The following is a 16,046-nucleotide window of genomic DNA, read 5'->3' as shown; positions in this document are numbered from 1 at the left end:
AACTTTTTTATTTTTTAAACAGGTTTAGGAGGAGCTTCAACATGGTGGAAGAGTAAGACATGGAGATCACCTTCCTCCCCACAGATACATCAGAAATACATCTACATGTGAAACAACTCCTACAGATCACCTACTGAACACTGGCAGAAGACCTCAGACCTCCCAAAAGGCAAGAAACTCCCCACGTACCTGGGTAGGACAAAAGAAAAAAGAAAAAACAGAAACAAAAGAATAGGGACGGGACCTGCACCAGTGGGAGGGAGCTGTGAAGGAGGAAAGGTTTCCACACACTAGAAGTCCCTTCACTGGTGGAGACGGGGCGGGGGGGGGGGGGGGGTCGGGGGGCGGGGAAGCTTCGGAGATGCTGAGGACAGCGCAGCAACAGGGGTGTGGAGGACAAAGCGGAGAGATTCCCGCACAGACGATCGGTGCCAACCGGCACTCACCAGCCCGAGAGGCTTGTCTGCTCACCCGCCAGGGCGGGCGGGGCGAGTCCGGGAAAAGGCCTGGAACTGCCGAAGAGGCAAGAGACTTCTTCTTCCCTCCTTGTTTCCTGGTGCACGAGGAGAGGGGATTAAGAGCGCTGCTTAAAGGAGCTCCAGAGTCTGGCACGAGCCACGGTTATCAGCGCGGACCCCAGAGACGGGCATGAGACGCTAAGGCTGCTGCTGCCACCACCAAGAAGCCTGTGTGCAAACGCAGGTCACTATCCACACCTCTCCTCCCGGGAGCCTGTGCAACCCGCCACTGCCAGGGTCCCGTGATCCAGGGACAATTTCCCCGGAAGAGCACACGGCACGCCTCAGGCTGGTGCAACGTCACGCCGGCCTCTGCCGCTGCAGGCTTGCCCCGCATCCGTACCCCTCCCTCCCCCCGGCCTGAGTGAGCCAGAGCCCCCGAATCAGCTGCTCCTTTAACCCCGTCCTGTCTGAGCGAAGAACAGATGCCCTCAGGCAACCTACACACAGAGGCGGGTCCAATCCAAAGCTGAACCCCAGGAGCTGTGTGAACAAAGAAGAGAAAGGGAAATCTCCCCCAGCAGCCTCAGGAGCAGTGGATTAAATCTCCACAATCAACTTGATGTACCCTGCATCTGTGGAATACCTGAAAAGACAACGAATCATCCCAAACTGAGGAGGTGGACTTTGGGAGCAACAATATATATATATATATTTTTTTTCCTTTTTCTCTTTTTGTGAATGTGTATGTGTATGCTTCTGTGTGAGATTTTGTCTGTATAGCTTTGCTTTTACCATTTGTCCCAGGGTTCTGTCTGTCCTTTTTTTTTTTTTTAGCATAGTTTTTAGCACATGTTATCATTGGTGGATTTGTTTTTTGGTTTGGTTGCTCTCTTCTCTTTCTTTCTTTTATTACCTTAAAATTTTTTTTAAATAATTATTTTTATTTTAATAACTTTTATTTTATTTTATCTTCTTCTTTCTTTTTTTCTCCCTTTTACTCTGAGCCATGTAGAAGACAGGCTCTTGGTGCTCCAGCCAGGCGTCAGAGCTGTGCCTTTGAGGTAGGAGAGCCAAGTTTAGGACACTGGTCCACAAGAGACCTCTCAGCTCCATGTAATATCAAATGGCAAAAATCTCCCAAAGATCTCCATCTCCTCGCCAAGACCCAGCTCCACTCAATGACCAGCAGGCTACAGTGCTGGACACCCTATGCCAAACAACTATCAAGACAGGGACACAACCCATCCATTAGCAGAGAGGCTGCCTAAAATCATAATAAGTCCACAGACACCCCAAAACACACCACCAGACGTAGACCTGCCCACCAGAAAGGCAAGATCTAGTCTCAACCACCAGAACACAAGCACTAGTCCCCTGCACCAGGAAGCCTACACAACCCATGGAACCAACCTTAGCCACTGGGGGCAGACACCAAAAACAACGGGAACTACGAACCTGCAGCCTGCGAAAAGGAGACCCCAAACACAGTAAGTTAAGCAAAATGAGAAGACAGAGTAATACACAGCAGATGAAGGAGCAAGGCAAAAATCCACCAGACCTAACAAATGAAGAGAAAATAGGCAGTCTACCTGAAAAAGATTTCAGAATAATGATAGTAAATATGATCCAAAATCTTGGAAATAGAATGGAGAAAATACAAGAAACGTTTAACAAGGACCTAGAAGAACTAAAGAACAAAAAAACAGTGATGAACAATGCAATAAATGAAAAAAATTCTCTAGAAGGGATCAATAGCAGAATAACTGAGGCAGAAGAACGGATAAGTGACCTGGAAGATAAAATAGTGGAAATAACTACTGCAGAGCAGAATAAAAAAAAAGAATGAAAAGAACTGAGGACAGTCTCAGAGACCTCTGGGACAACATTAAATGCACCAACATTCAAATTATAGGGATTCCAGAAGAAGAAGAGGAAAAGAAAGGGACTGAGAAAATATTTGAAGAGATTATAGTTGAAAACTTCCCTAATATGGGAAAGGAAATAGTTAATCAAGTCCAGGAAGCACAGAGAGTCCCATACAGGATAAATGCAAGGAGAAATACGCCAAGACACATATTAATCAAACTGTCAAAAATTAAATACAAAGAAAGCATATTAAAAGCAGCAAGGGAAAAACAACAAATAACACACAAGGGAATCCTCATAAGGTTAACAGCTGATCTTTCAGCAGAAACTCTGCAAGCCAGAAGGGACTGGCAGGACATATTTAAAGTGATGAAGGAGAAAAACCTACAACCAAGATTACACTACCCAGCAAGGATCTCATTCAGATTTGATGGAGAAATTAAAACCTTTACAGACAAGCAAAAGCTGAGAGAGTTCAGCACCACCAAACCAGCTCTATAACAACTGCTAAAGGAACTTCTCTAGGCAAGAAACAAAAAAGAAGGAAAAGACCTACAATAACAAACCCAAAACAATTAAGAAAATGGGAATGGGAACATACATATCGATAATTACCTTAAATGTAAATGGATTAAATGCTCCAACCAAAAGACACAGACTGGCTGAATGGATACAAAAACAAGACCCATATATATGCTGTCTACAAGAGACCCACTTGAGACCTAGGGACACATACAGACTGAAAGTGAGGGGACGGAAAAAGATATTCCATGCAAATGAAAATCAAAAGAAAGCTGGAGTAGCAATACTCATATCAGGTAAAATAGACTTTAAAATAAAGAATGCTACAAGAGACAAGGAAGGACACTACATAATGATCAAGGGATCAATCCAAGAAGAAGATATAACAATTGTAAATACTTATGCACCCAACATAGCAGCACCTCAATACATAAGGCAAATGCTAACAGCCATAAAAGGGGAAATCGAGAGTAACATAATCATAGTAGGGGACTTTAACACCCCACTTTCACCAATGGACAGATCATCCAAAATGAAAATAAATAAGGAAACACAAGCTTTAAATGATACATTAAACAAGATGGACTTAATTGATATTTATAGGACATTCCATCCAAAACCAACAGAATACACATTCTTCTCAAGTGTTCATGGAATATTCTCCAGGATAGATCATATCTTGGGTCAGAAAGTAAGCCTTGGTAAATTTAAGAAAATTGAAATCATATCAAGTATCTTTTCCAACCACAATGCTATGAGACTAGATATCAATTACAGGAAAAAATCTGTAAAAAATACAAACACATGGAGGTTAAACAATACACAACTTAATAACCAAGGAATAACTGAAGAAATCAAAGAGTAAATCAAAAAATACCTAAAAACAAATGACAATGAAAACACAATGACCCAAAACCTATGGGATGCAGCAAAAGCAGTTCTAAGAGGGAAGTTTATAGAAATACATCCTACCTTAAGAAACAAGAAACACCTCAAACATCCTAAACTTACACCTAAAGCAATTAGAGAAAGAAGAACAAAAAACCCCCCAAAGTTAGCAGAAGGAAAGAAATCATAAAGATCAGATCAGAAATAAAAGAAAAAGAAATGAAGGAAACAATAGCAACATGCAATAAAACTAAAAGCTGGTTCTTTGAGAAGATAAACAAAATTGAGAAACCATTAGCCAAACTCATCAAGAAAAAAAGGGAAAAACTCAAATCAATAGAATTAGAAATGAAAAAGGAGAAGTAACAACTGATACTGCAGAAATACAAAGGATCATGAAAGATTACTGCAAGTGACTATATGCCAATAAAATGGACAACCTGGAAGGAATGGACAAATTCTTAGAAATGCACAACCTTCAGAGACTGAACCAGGAAGAAATAGAAAATATAAACAGACTAATCACAAGCACTGAAATTGAAACTGTGATTAAAAACATTCCAACAAACAAAAGCCCAGGACCAGATGGCTTCACAGGCGAATTCTATCAAACATTTAGAGAAGAGCTAACACCTATCCTTCTCAAACTCTTCCAAAATATAGCAGAGGGGGCTTCCCTGGTGGCGCAGTGGTTGAGAGTCCGCCTGCCGATGCAGGGGACACAGGTTCGTGCCCCGGTCCGGGAAGATCCCACATGCCGTGGAGCAGCTGGGCTCATAAGCCATGGCCGCTGAGCCTGCGTGTCCAGATCCTGTGCTCCGCAACGGGAGAGGCCACAACAGTGAGAGGCCCGTGTACCGCAAAAACAAACAAACAAACAAGCAAACAAAATATAGCAGAGGGAGGAACATTCCCAAACTCATTCTACGAGGCCACCATCACCCTCATACCAAAACCAGACAAAGATGTCACAAAGAAAGAAAACTGCAGGCCAATATCACTGATGAACATAGATGCAAAAATCCTCAACAAAATACTAGCAAACAGAATCCAACAGCACATTAAAAGGATCATACACCATGATCAAGTGGGGTTTATTCCAGGAATGCAAGGATTCTTCAATATATGCAAATCAATCCATGTGATACACCATATTAACAAACTGAAGGAGAAAAACCATATGATCATCTCGGAGAGAAAGCTTTCGACAAAATTCAACACCCATTTACGATAAAAACCCTCCAGAAAGTAGGCATAGAGGGAACTTTCCTCAACATAATAAAGGCCATATATGACAAACCCACAGCCAACATCGTCCTCAAAGGTGAAAAACTGAAACCATTTCCTCTAAGATCAGGAACAAGACAATGTTGCCCACTCTCACCACTATTATTCAACATAATTTTGGAAGTTTTAGCTACAGGAATCAGAGAAGAAAAAGAAATAAAAGGAATCCAAATCGGAAAAGAAGTAAAGCTGTCACTGTTTGCAGATGACATGATACTATACATGGAGAATCCTAAAGATGCCACCAGAAAACTACTAGAGCTAATCAACTAATTTGGTAAAGTAGCAGGATACAAAATTAATGCACAGAAATCTCTGGCATTCCTATACAGTAATGACGAAAAATCTGAAAGGGAAATTAAGGAAACACTCCCATTTATGACTGCAACAAAAAGAATAAAATATCTAGGAATAAACCTACCTAAGGAGACAAAAGACCTGTATGCAGAAAATTATGACACTGATGAAAGAAATTAAAGATGATACAAATAGTTGGAGAGATATACCATGTTCTTGGATTGGAAGAATCAACATTGTGAAAATGACTATACTACCCAAAGCAATCTACAGATTCAATGCAATCCTTATCAAACTACCACTGGCATTATTCACAGAACTACAACAAAAAACTTCACAATTTGTATGGAGACACAAAAGACCCCGAATAGCCAAAGCAATCTTGAGAAAGAAAAATGGAGCTGGAGGAATTAGGCTCCCTGACTCCAGACTATACTACAAAGCTACAGTAATCAGGACAGTATGGTACTGGCACAAAAACAGAAATATAGATCAATGGAACAGGATAGAAAGCCCAGAGATAAACCCATGCACATATGGTCACCTTATCTTTGATAAAGGAGGCAAGAATATACAGTGGAGAAAAGACAGCCTCTTCAATAAGTGGTGCTGGGAAAACTGGACAGCTACATGTAAAAGAATGAAATTAGAACACTCTCTAACACTACACACAAAAATACACTCAAAATGGATTGAAGACCTAAATGTAAGGTCAGACACTATCTTAGAGGAAAACATAGGCAGAACACTCTATGACACAAATCACAGCAATATCCTTTTTGACCCACCTCCTAGAGAAATGGAAATAAAAACAAAAATAAACAAATGGGACCTAATGAAACTTCAAAGCTTTTGCACAGCAAAGGAAACCATAAACAAGACAAAAAGACAACCTTCAGAATGGGAGAAAATATTTGCAAATGAAGCAACTGACAAAGGATTAATCTCCAAAATTTACAAGCAGCTCATGCAGCTCAATATCAAAAAAACAAAGAACCCAATCCAAAAATGGGCAGAAGACTCAAATAGACATTTCTCCAAAGAAGATATACAGATTGCCAACAAACACATGAAAGAATGCTCAACATCATTAACCATTAGAGAAATGCAAATCAAAACTACAATGCGATATCATCTCACACTGGTCAGAATGGCCATCATCAAAAAATCTAGAAACAATAAATGCTGGAGAGGGTGTGGAGAAAAGGGAACCCTCTTGCACTGTTGGTGGGAATGTAAATTGATACAGCCACTATGGAGAACAGTATGGAGGTTCCTTAAAAAACTACAAATAGAACTACCATATGACCCAGCAATCCCACTACTGGGCATATACCCTGATAAAACCATAATTCAAAAAAAGTCATGTACCAAAATGTTCATGGCAGCTCTATTTACAATAGCCAGGACATGGAAGCAACCTAAGTGTCCATCAACAGATGAATGGATAAAGAAGATGTGGCACATATATATACTAGAATACTACTCAGCCATAAAAAGAAATGAAATTGAGTTATTTGTAGTGAGGTGGATGGACCTAGAGTCTGTCATATGGAGTGAAGTAAGTCAGAAAGAGAAAAACAAATACTGTATGCTAACACACATATATGGAATCTAAAAAAAAAAGAAAAAAATGGTCATGAAGAACCTAGGCGCAAGATGGGAATAAAGACACAGACCTACTAGAGAATGGACTTGAGGATACGGGGAGGGGGAAGGGTATGCTGGGACAAAGTGAGAGAGTGGCATGACATATATACACTACCAAACGTTAAATAGATAGCTAGTGGGAAGCAGCCGCATAGCACAGGGAGATCAGCTTGGTGCTTTGTGTTCACCTAGAGGGGTGGGATAGGGAGGGTGGGAGGGAGGGAGATGCAAGAGGGAAGAGATATGGGGACATATGTATACGTATAACTGATTCACTTTGTTATAAAGTAGAAACTAACACACCATTGTAAAGCAATTATACTCCAATAAAGACGTTTAAAAAAAAAACAGTTTTAGAGGCAAATCTCTCATCTTTTCTTTGGCTAAGTCAAAATAATCAAGAAATATTTACTAAATACTGATTATTACGTAGACATATTAGGAAGACTGAAAAAGACATATAAGACATAGTCCTTAAGAAGTTTGGCAGTCAGCACAGACTTAGCGAACTTGTGGTTACCACGGGAGAAGGGTTGGGGGAGGGACAGATTGGGAGTTTGGGACACTGCTATAATTAAAATAGATAACCAACAAGGACCTACTGTATAGCACAGGGAACTCTGCTCAATATTCCATAATAACCTAAATGGGAAAAGAAGTTGAAGAAGAACAGATACATATATATGTATAACTGAATCACTTTGCCGTACACTTGAGACTAACACAACATTGTTAATCAACTATACTCCAACATAAAATTTTAAAAAAAGTTTGTGAGTCAGGACACATATAGTAGAATGATTAAGAACTTGACTCTTGAGTCATATAGAACTAGGTTCAAATCCTAGCTCACTGTTTAGCAGTTGTATGTCTTTGGATAAGTCATTTACCCCCTCTAACTCTCTGTTATCTCAGTTATAAGATGGGAATAAGAATAATATCTACTTCATAGGACGGTTGTGATAACTAAATGAGAAAACGTGTGAATTTTCAGCCTAATGCCTACAACATACTATTTTTTAATCACTGTAAACTATTACTACACAGGAATGAAAATTAATGAATGAGGAGTGTTTCAAATAATGTGAATGAATTTAAACAAAGGAAAATAAATGTTTCACTATTGAAACCCTTTTCTGATTATTAAAACATTTTCCTGGTTGTCTTACACAGCTGTTTCCTCTATCTTCTACTGTTATCACCCTCACCATTATCCTTTCTATTATAAAACCCAACAACTTCAATGGTCTTATTTACTAGAAATTAAATTCCCAAATTTATATTTCTAATCCTAACCTTTAAGTCATCTTTTCTAAAGCATATTGGAAATCTGCAGTCAGATATCTCAGAATGATCTCAGACTCACCAACAAACAAAAGAACAACTAAAATTGATATCATCCTCCCCAAAGCTGGTTCCTTCTCCTGACTTTTCTTACTTCAGTGATATCACCATTTTCTTAATCTCTCCAACACAGAGTTTCAGAAATACTAATTCCTCCTCATCTCTTGCCCTTCATTTATAATTAAGTCCTATAGATCCTTCTTCCATGTCTTCTCCATTTGTTCAGCTTCCCCCAAATTTCCTTCTATTTCATGGTGAATACCACTATGAAGAGTTACCTTCCTAATGCATCACCTCAATCAATTCCATAATCCGTTGCAGAAAAGCCTTCTCCTTCTTCTTATAAATAAATGAAGTTCTGATTCTTACCCAGTATTCATGTTAATTGTGCTGCAATAACTTTATTGGTCTTATCTCCTACTATTCTTTTATAGGAATAGTAGCACCCTTTAGTGAACTGAGTGTTTTCAGAAAATGCATTATAGTTCCACTGATTACCCCCAACTTTCTTTAGCACCCAGTCTGAAGTAATTCTCCTCTATACTCATATAGAAAAATCAGTATTTGTACAATACATAAGACAATTTACATTTAAGTCTTGTTATTTATATCCAGCTCTGATCACATTAGTTTTTAAACTTTTAAATGTTACACTATAAGCTAGTACTTGAAGGCCAAGGACCCTATTTTACAGACCTTTCTATCTCCTATTATACCAGAAGAATGCATTATATGTGAGGAGATACATCTAAAAAATGAATCTTATGGACCAGCCTACTACTTCAACCTCTCCTCCTAGTACCATTTCAAAGAGAAAGAGTGAAGTCTTCTGATGGGTCAATGGTGAGAAGAAAGGTCCCTGTTCCAACACAGTGTGAGTAACAAGGTCTCCTTGACCTAAAAGGTTTTCTTTCACACGAAAGAGGTATTTCATAGGGAAAGGCAGAGGGAGCAGAGTAACGAGGCCATTAGAAATGCATTCAAATGAAGTCTTATATACAGCAGTGTTTGTTTTATTTTAAAACTGTTAATTTGGCCAATGGAAACATTTAAACCACTGCATGTCACAAGTTTCCAAAACCTTGTTTTGGCATTACTTCATTTTTTAATATACCAGATTAAAGAACCAGGAATAACCTGAGACTTCTGACCTTTATAAGCTTGCACAGAATATCTCAGAGATATAACCTTCAAATAGGTGAGAACTCTGAGAACAGTGAGTATATCTTTTACTTTTAGCCTATTAGGTATTTAATAATTTATTATCGAAAATATTAGTCCATTTCTAAATAATAGGTTTAATGCAAAGTGAATTCATTGTATTCCTGATTTCTTCTGCATATTTAACTTGAATGTGAAATGTGTAAAAAGAGTGCTTTGTAGTATCACACAAAAATTTTCATCTTCATCCTTTCTACTAACCCTTTCCAGATAGTCCATATTTAAAGCTTCTTTAAAGCTTCTTTACTAGAACCACTTCCCATTCCATCTGAACCCATCATGCAATCACTTGAAAAGATCAGTGGTCTAGGATCTCAGGCTTTGGCCAAATCAGTTTTGTCTTCTGTAAAGTCATTTTCATTAACATCTTATTACAAATTTGATTACATAATAATGGAGTTACAAATGAAAAGTCATAATGTTTGATATTATAAGCACGGCTAAAGATTAAAATGATTTTGCTTCAGAAATGTAGAGTTTATGACAAGGATCTCAATTAAATATTAATGAACCATTAACTGTACTATTTGGAACACAACCATATTTCCACAATTTGGGCATTTTCCTTCAGATATGCATTCAACAGTCACATTCATAAGCTAAAGCTGAGTTAACATAAGAGCTCTATAGTTAAGTCAATATCAAAATATTTGAGTCATTTGGGTAAGATTACTTAAAAAGGCAGTGTTTATTCACTTATGATTTCATTTAAGAAAGAGGGTATTAAGCTGGTATTAGTAGGAAAAAATGCTTAGAGAACAAAAATAAGAGCATGATAAACTAACATTCTCACCAAATTATTGGTCTATAGATATTTGAAGAAACCAGTAGCTGTTTATATAAATAAAACATCAATAACGAGCTAAAAAAGAGTCAGAAAGTTAAAAAAGTAAATATAAAAAGTTAGGCTATTTGCATTAGAAAATAAAGTCCCTGTTGGATTCTACTTTCTTCAAGTATTATAAAAATATACAAATTTTTACAAATACCAGAACAATCATTTGAGTTAATTAATATGAAAGTTACTAAGGCAATTATCCCAAATTAAATCCTAGGGGCTTAAAGAACAGTTGATAAAACTAAACTGTAACCATTTAATGTTTTAAAAATGCCGTGTGTGAATTAGTCTGTTATAATTATGAAAAGGGTGAAACCACATCTTCAGCTTGTAAAGTATTCTCCAGGCTTTCTGTTTCTTAAAGTAATCACAAATACAGCAATTTTGATCTTAGAAAGGAACATCGATAGCTAGTGAATGAGTTTCTTCAGTTCTTTAAGGACCAACTGTCTCAGGAGACAATAACATTTTCTTTTCTTAGAAAGAAATATCAGCTTCCAATGAAACTGTGTAAAAGCTGATATGGAATATTTGATGGAGTTAGAGAAAAGAGGAAAATAACAAGACAACATAGAAGAAGCACAGACCAGTAATAAATATTCCTCCTGGAATTCATACCAACTTGACTATATGGTCAAAATTTACCCACAAAAACAGATTTAAGAGAGTACTCACCACTGAATTATTTCTGTGATTTGAGCTTCCCAATGTGCAACTGATTCCTTCTTGTCTGCTAGATCCTTTACCTCTTCTTCTAACTGCTGGTTGCATGTACTTAAGTTCTCATACAAAGTGGTAAGCTGAAAGGCAGTTTTAAGGTACTTAAAGACGTGTGACTTTTAGGAACAGGAATTCAAGGTGCTCAGATGCCTCTTGTTAAATCTGGTAACTCAAAAATGCTTGACTTTCTGATTTCCTATTATTATGCACCCTCTGGCCACTGAATGTGGAAACATCAAGTACTCTGAATTCTCCTTCTGCCTTTGCTTTTCCCATACTCCCCATATTGAATTGGTTCCATCTGTGAACATTCTCCATTTGCCTGAAGAACTCCCCAGTTCTGTTGGTAACAACAACTCTCATTTTTTTGTCTGAAAATATCTCTATGTCATCCTTTTTAAAAAATCTTATAATTTCAAGCATATACAAAAATGAACAGAAGAGTGTAAGTGAATTCCCATGAGCCCATCATCACTAACTTCAACAATTATCACCTCAATGTCAATCTTATTTCATTTGTACTCCTGTCTTCTTACCCTTTCCTCCGGTATTATTCTGCAGCAAATACCAGACATCATATAATTTTATCCATATATATTTCTGTGTATACCTCTAGAAAATAAGGCTCCATTTTTACGTATAACCACAATATCATTATCATATTTAAACAAATTTATCAAGTTTCCTTATATTATAACATAGCTAGTAATTGTTCAAATTTCCAGTTGTCTCAAAACATCAAAAGACTTAACAGTCTGTTAAACTGAATCATACCAACCAGTAAACGTAACTTAATGGTTGCTCTATCTTTTAAGTCTTTTTTACTTATAGGCTCCAGATTACCCCATTTGGGCTGCTGGAGTGGAATATCACAGTCTGAGTGGCTTAAACAAGAAACATTTATTTCTGATAGTTCTGGACGCTGGGAAGTCCAAGATCAACGCACCAGCAGATTCAGTGTCTGGCAAGGCCCACTTCCTGGTTTGCAGATGGTCGTGGGATGAGGGAGCTCTGTGGGGTCTCTTTTATAAGAGCGCTAATCCGATTCATGAAGGCTCTACCTTCATGACCTAATCATCTCCCAAAGGCTATACCTCCAAATAGTACTAGGTGTCAACATCTGAATTTTGGAGGGATACAAACATTTAGTACATAGCAGTTCCCCTCCAACACTTTAATTTTTCTTGTAATTTATTTGTTGAAGAAAGTAGGTTGTTTGTCCTGCAGAGTTCTCTACAGTCTGAATTTTTGCCTTCATTTTTGAAAGACACTTTTTGCTGTATATAATTTTCTAGATTGGCAGTTATTTTCCTTTCTATTCCTTTTTTTAATTTAGATTCATTCCTTTTTATCCTGGGTTCCATTTTTTCTGTTGTAAAGACAGCTTTAAGTTTAGCTTTTGCTCCTTCGAATACAATGTGTCTTTCTTCTCTGGCTGCTTCTAGGATTTTCTTTGGTTGGTTGGTTTTTAGCGATTTTTCTATAATGTGCCTAAGGGATTTAATTTCTATTTATGACTTTTAGGGTTTGTGGCATTTCTTGAATTTGTGGCTAAATACTTCTCAGAGGTTTTGGAAAATTATGGGCCATTAACTCTGCAAATATTGCTTCTACCACAGTCTTTCTTCTCTCCTTCTGGGAAAGCAAATATTTGTATGTCATCTTTTCATCACGTCTCCTATTTCTCACATCCTCTTTTATGTATTTCTGCCCTTTCTTCTTAATATATCTTTTAAATTTTATTATTTATTTATTTTTGGCTGCGTCTGGTCTTAGTCGCGGTGCGCGGGATCTTTGTTGTGGTGCGTGGGCTCTCTAGTTGTGGCGTCAGGTTTTCTCTTCTCTAGTTGTGGCACATAGGCTCCAGGGCACATGGGCTCTGTAGCTGTGGTGTGCGGGTTCCAGAGCACACGGGCTCTGTAGTTTGCAGCACATGGGCTCTAGTTGAGGCATGCAAGCATGCAAGTAGTTGTGGCATGCAGGCTTAGTTGCCCCATGGCACATGGGATCTTAGTTTCCTGACCAGGGGTCGAACCAGCATCCCCTGAATTGTAAGGTGGACTCTTTACCACTGGACCACCAGGGAAGTCCCTGTATTTCTGTCCTTTTAAATCTATACCAGACTTCAGTATGGGAAGTTTTTTATTTACCCCTTCCTTTCTTTGGTTCTTTCCAATCTACTGTTAAAATTTTCTGTTGGGATTTTTCATTTATTTTATTTTTCACTTCTAAAGATTTACTTGACTGTTTTGTATAGATTCCAGTTGTCTGCTGAAGTTCTTCATCATGTTTATTTTCTTGAATATATCATACAGTGATTTTAAAGTTCAATTAAGAAAATTCCAATACTCGGAATTGTGTGGGTCTGTTTATATTGACTGCCTGGTTTTCTTCTCATTTATTCTTTTCTTACTTTGTTTTTGCTATTATACTTTTATATCTTGGTTTTCTTTGGTTGTATCTCTTGGTATGCATTGTAATTTCTTACTGCATGCCACATATAGTGTATGAAAATTTTAGAGATAATTTGAGGCTTTATATAATATCTTCCTCCAGAGACTGCTTACTTTTACTTCTGGTAGGCAATTAGACAGATCATGGGTTCAGTTACTTAGAGGCTGGGTTTTAGTCACTAAGAGGGCTCATCTCTCTCTGGTTCACCCTTATTTCTAAAATGTAGCCTTTTCGATGAGTTTAGTTGAAAGCTTGAATTGATTACCAAGGATCCTGCACCTTGGTGGGCATTGATATTCAGTTTTTCTCTCTAAACTTGTGATACTGTGGAATACTGTGCTCAACTTCCTGGATTCTCTGCTACAGCTTTCATATCTGCAAATGCCTCAAGAGGAAAACTGGCACTGAATGCTGGGCTCATCTCTCTGTACTACTCCTTTCTAAAGGATCTGGGTCAGTAAAGTCTCGGCTGCCTTCTTATCTCTCCAGTGCCTTCCTGCAGATGAATACTTCCAGGCAGTATTGCTACAGTATTAAAAACATTTTTTTTAAGTCCAGCTTTATAGCTCTTCTTGGTGAGGTGGTAGGTATGATGTAAGCTAATCTGTCACAGAAGCAAAAATTCTTGTTTTAGTTTTTAAAAGTTCATGATAAAATATTTGCATACAATTTTTATTTCATGGCTACATTTTTCTGATAAATGGTCTCAAAATGCCATTAGTTATTACTATTCCTTTCTTCCTTTCTGATATATTTGTAGAGATATTGTGTTAGTTTTCTTTCTGATTACTCAGCTTTAAGGAGATGAATTTTTCCTACAAGAATTATTATAGGTTTGTGAAGATGAGGGGCCATGTGATGGTTAAATTTATGAGTCAACTTGATTGGGTCACAGGGTGCCTAGACATTTGGTCAAACATTCTGGTTGTGTCTATGAAGGTGTCTCTGGGTGAGATTAACATTTGAATTGATTGACTGAATAAAGCAGATTACCTTCCTAATGTGTATGGTTCCCATTCAATCAGTTGAAGGCCTGAATAGAAAAAAAGGCTGACCCTAGTAAGAGGGAATTCCTCCTGCCTGACTTGCTTTCAAGCTGGGACATTGGATTCTGTCCTTGGTCTCTTACTGAAACAGTGGCTCTTCCTGGGTCTGACATAAGAAACTATTGCTATGATTTACATCAGAGAATGTTTTGCCTATGTTCTCTTCTAGGAGATTTATGGTATCATGTCTTAATATTTAAGTCTTCAAGCCATTCTGAGTTTATTTTTGTGTATGGTGTGAGGGAGTGTTTTAACTTCATTGTTTTATATGCAGCTGTCCAGCTCTCCCAACACTACTTGCTGAATAGACTGTATTTTCTCCATTGTATATTCTTGCCTCCCTTGTTGAAGATTAATTGACCATAGGTGTGTGGGTTTATTTCTGGGCTCTCTATTCTGTTCCACTGATCCATATGTCTGTTTTTGTCAGCCAATACCAAGCTGTTTTGATTACTGTAGCTTTGTAGTATTGCCTGAAGTCTGGGAGGATTATGTCTCCAGTTTTGCTCTTTTTCCTCAGGATTGCTTTGGCAATTCTGTTTTTTGTTTTGGTTCCATATAAATTTTAGGAATATTTGTTCTAGTTCTGTAGAAAGTGACATGGGTAATTTGACAGAGATCACATAAAATCTGTAGACCGTTTTGGGTAGTATGGCCATTTTAACAATATTAATTCTTCCAATCCAAGAGCATGGTATATCTTTCCATTTCTTTGAATCATTTTCAATTTCCTTTATCAATGTTTTATAGTTCTTAGCATATAAGTCTCTCACCTCCTTGGTCAGGTTTATTCCTAAATTTGTTTGGTTTTTTATTGATGCTATTTTAAAAGGGGCTGTCTTTTCATGTTCCCTATCTGAGATTTCATTGTTAGTGTAAAGAAATGCAACTGATTTCTGTATGTTAATCTTGTATACTGCTACCTTGCTGAATTCATTTACTGGTTCTAGTAGTTTCTGTGGGGAGTCTTTAGGGTTTCCTATATATGGTATCATGTCAGCTGCATACAATGACAACTTTACCTCTTCCCTTCCAATTTGGATATTTTTTATTTCTTTTTCTTGTCTGACTGCTGTGGCTAGGATTTCTAATACTATGTTGAACAGAAGTGGTAAGAGTGGGCATCCTTGTCTTGTTCCAGATTTTAGCAGAAAGGCTTTCAGCTTTTCACCTTTGAGTATTATGTTGGCTATGGGTTTGCCATAAATAGCTTTTTTTTTTCCGTACGCGGGCCTCTCACTGTTGTGGCCTCTCCCACTGCGGAGCACAGGCTCTGGACGCGCAGGCTCAGCGGCCATGGCTCATGGGCCCAGCCGCTCCGCGGCATGTGGGATCTTCCTGGACCAGGGCACAAACCCGTGTCCCCTGCATCGGCAGGCAGACTCTCAACCACTGCGCCACCAGGGAAGCCCCATAAATAGCTTTTATATGCTGAGATATGTTCCCTCTATA

General features: G+C 38.0%; 1 protein-coding gene across 7 annotated transcripts in view; it reads right to left on the bottom strand.

The window, feature by feature from the left end:
- Window positions 1-16,046, bottom strand: part of CDC42BPA (CDC42 binding protein kinase alpha) — a 323,215-nt gene that overhangs the window by 63,529 nt on the left and 243,640 nt on the right. For all 7 annotated transcript variants that reach the window (XM_065875747.1, XM_065875718.1, XM_065875737.1 and 4 more), the window contains one exon: window positions 11,050-11,174. In XM_065875747.1, the coding sequence (XP_065731819.1) occupies window positions 11,050-11,174 (125 nt within the window). The remainder of the gene's footprint in view (window positions 1-11,049; window positions 11,175-16,046) is intronic.

Source organism: Phocoena phocoena, chromosome 1 (assembly GCF_963924675.1).
Source record: "Phocoena phocoena chromosome 1, mPhoPho1.1, whole genome shotgun sequence".
In the NCBI taxonomy this organism is placed as follows: domain Eukaryota; kingdom Metazoa; phylum Chordata; class Mammalia; order Artiodactyla; family Phocoenidae; genus Phocoena; species Phocoena phocoena.
This window is presented reverse-complemented; position numbering and strand designations above follow the sequence as displayed.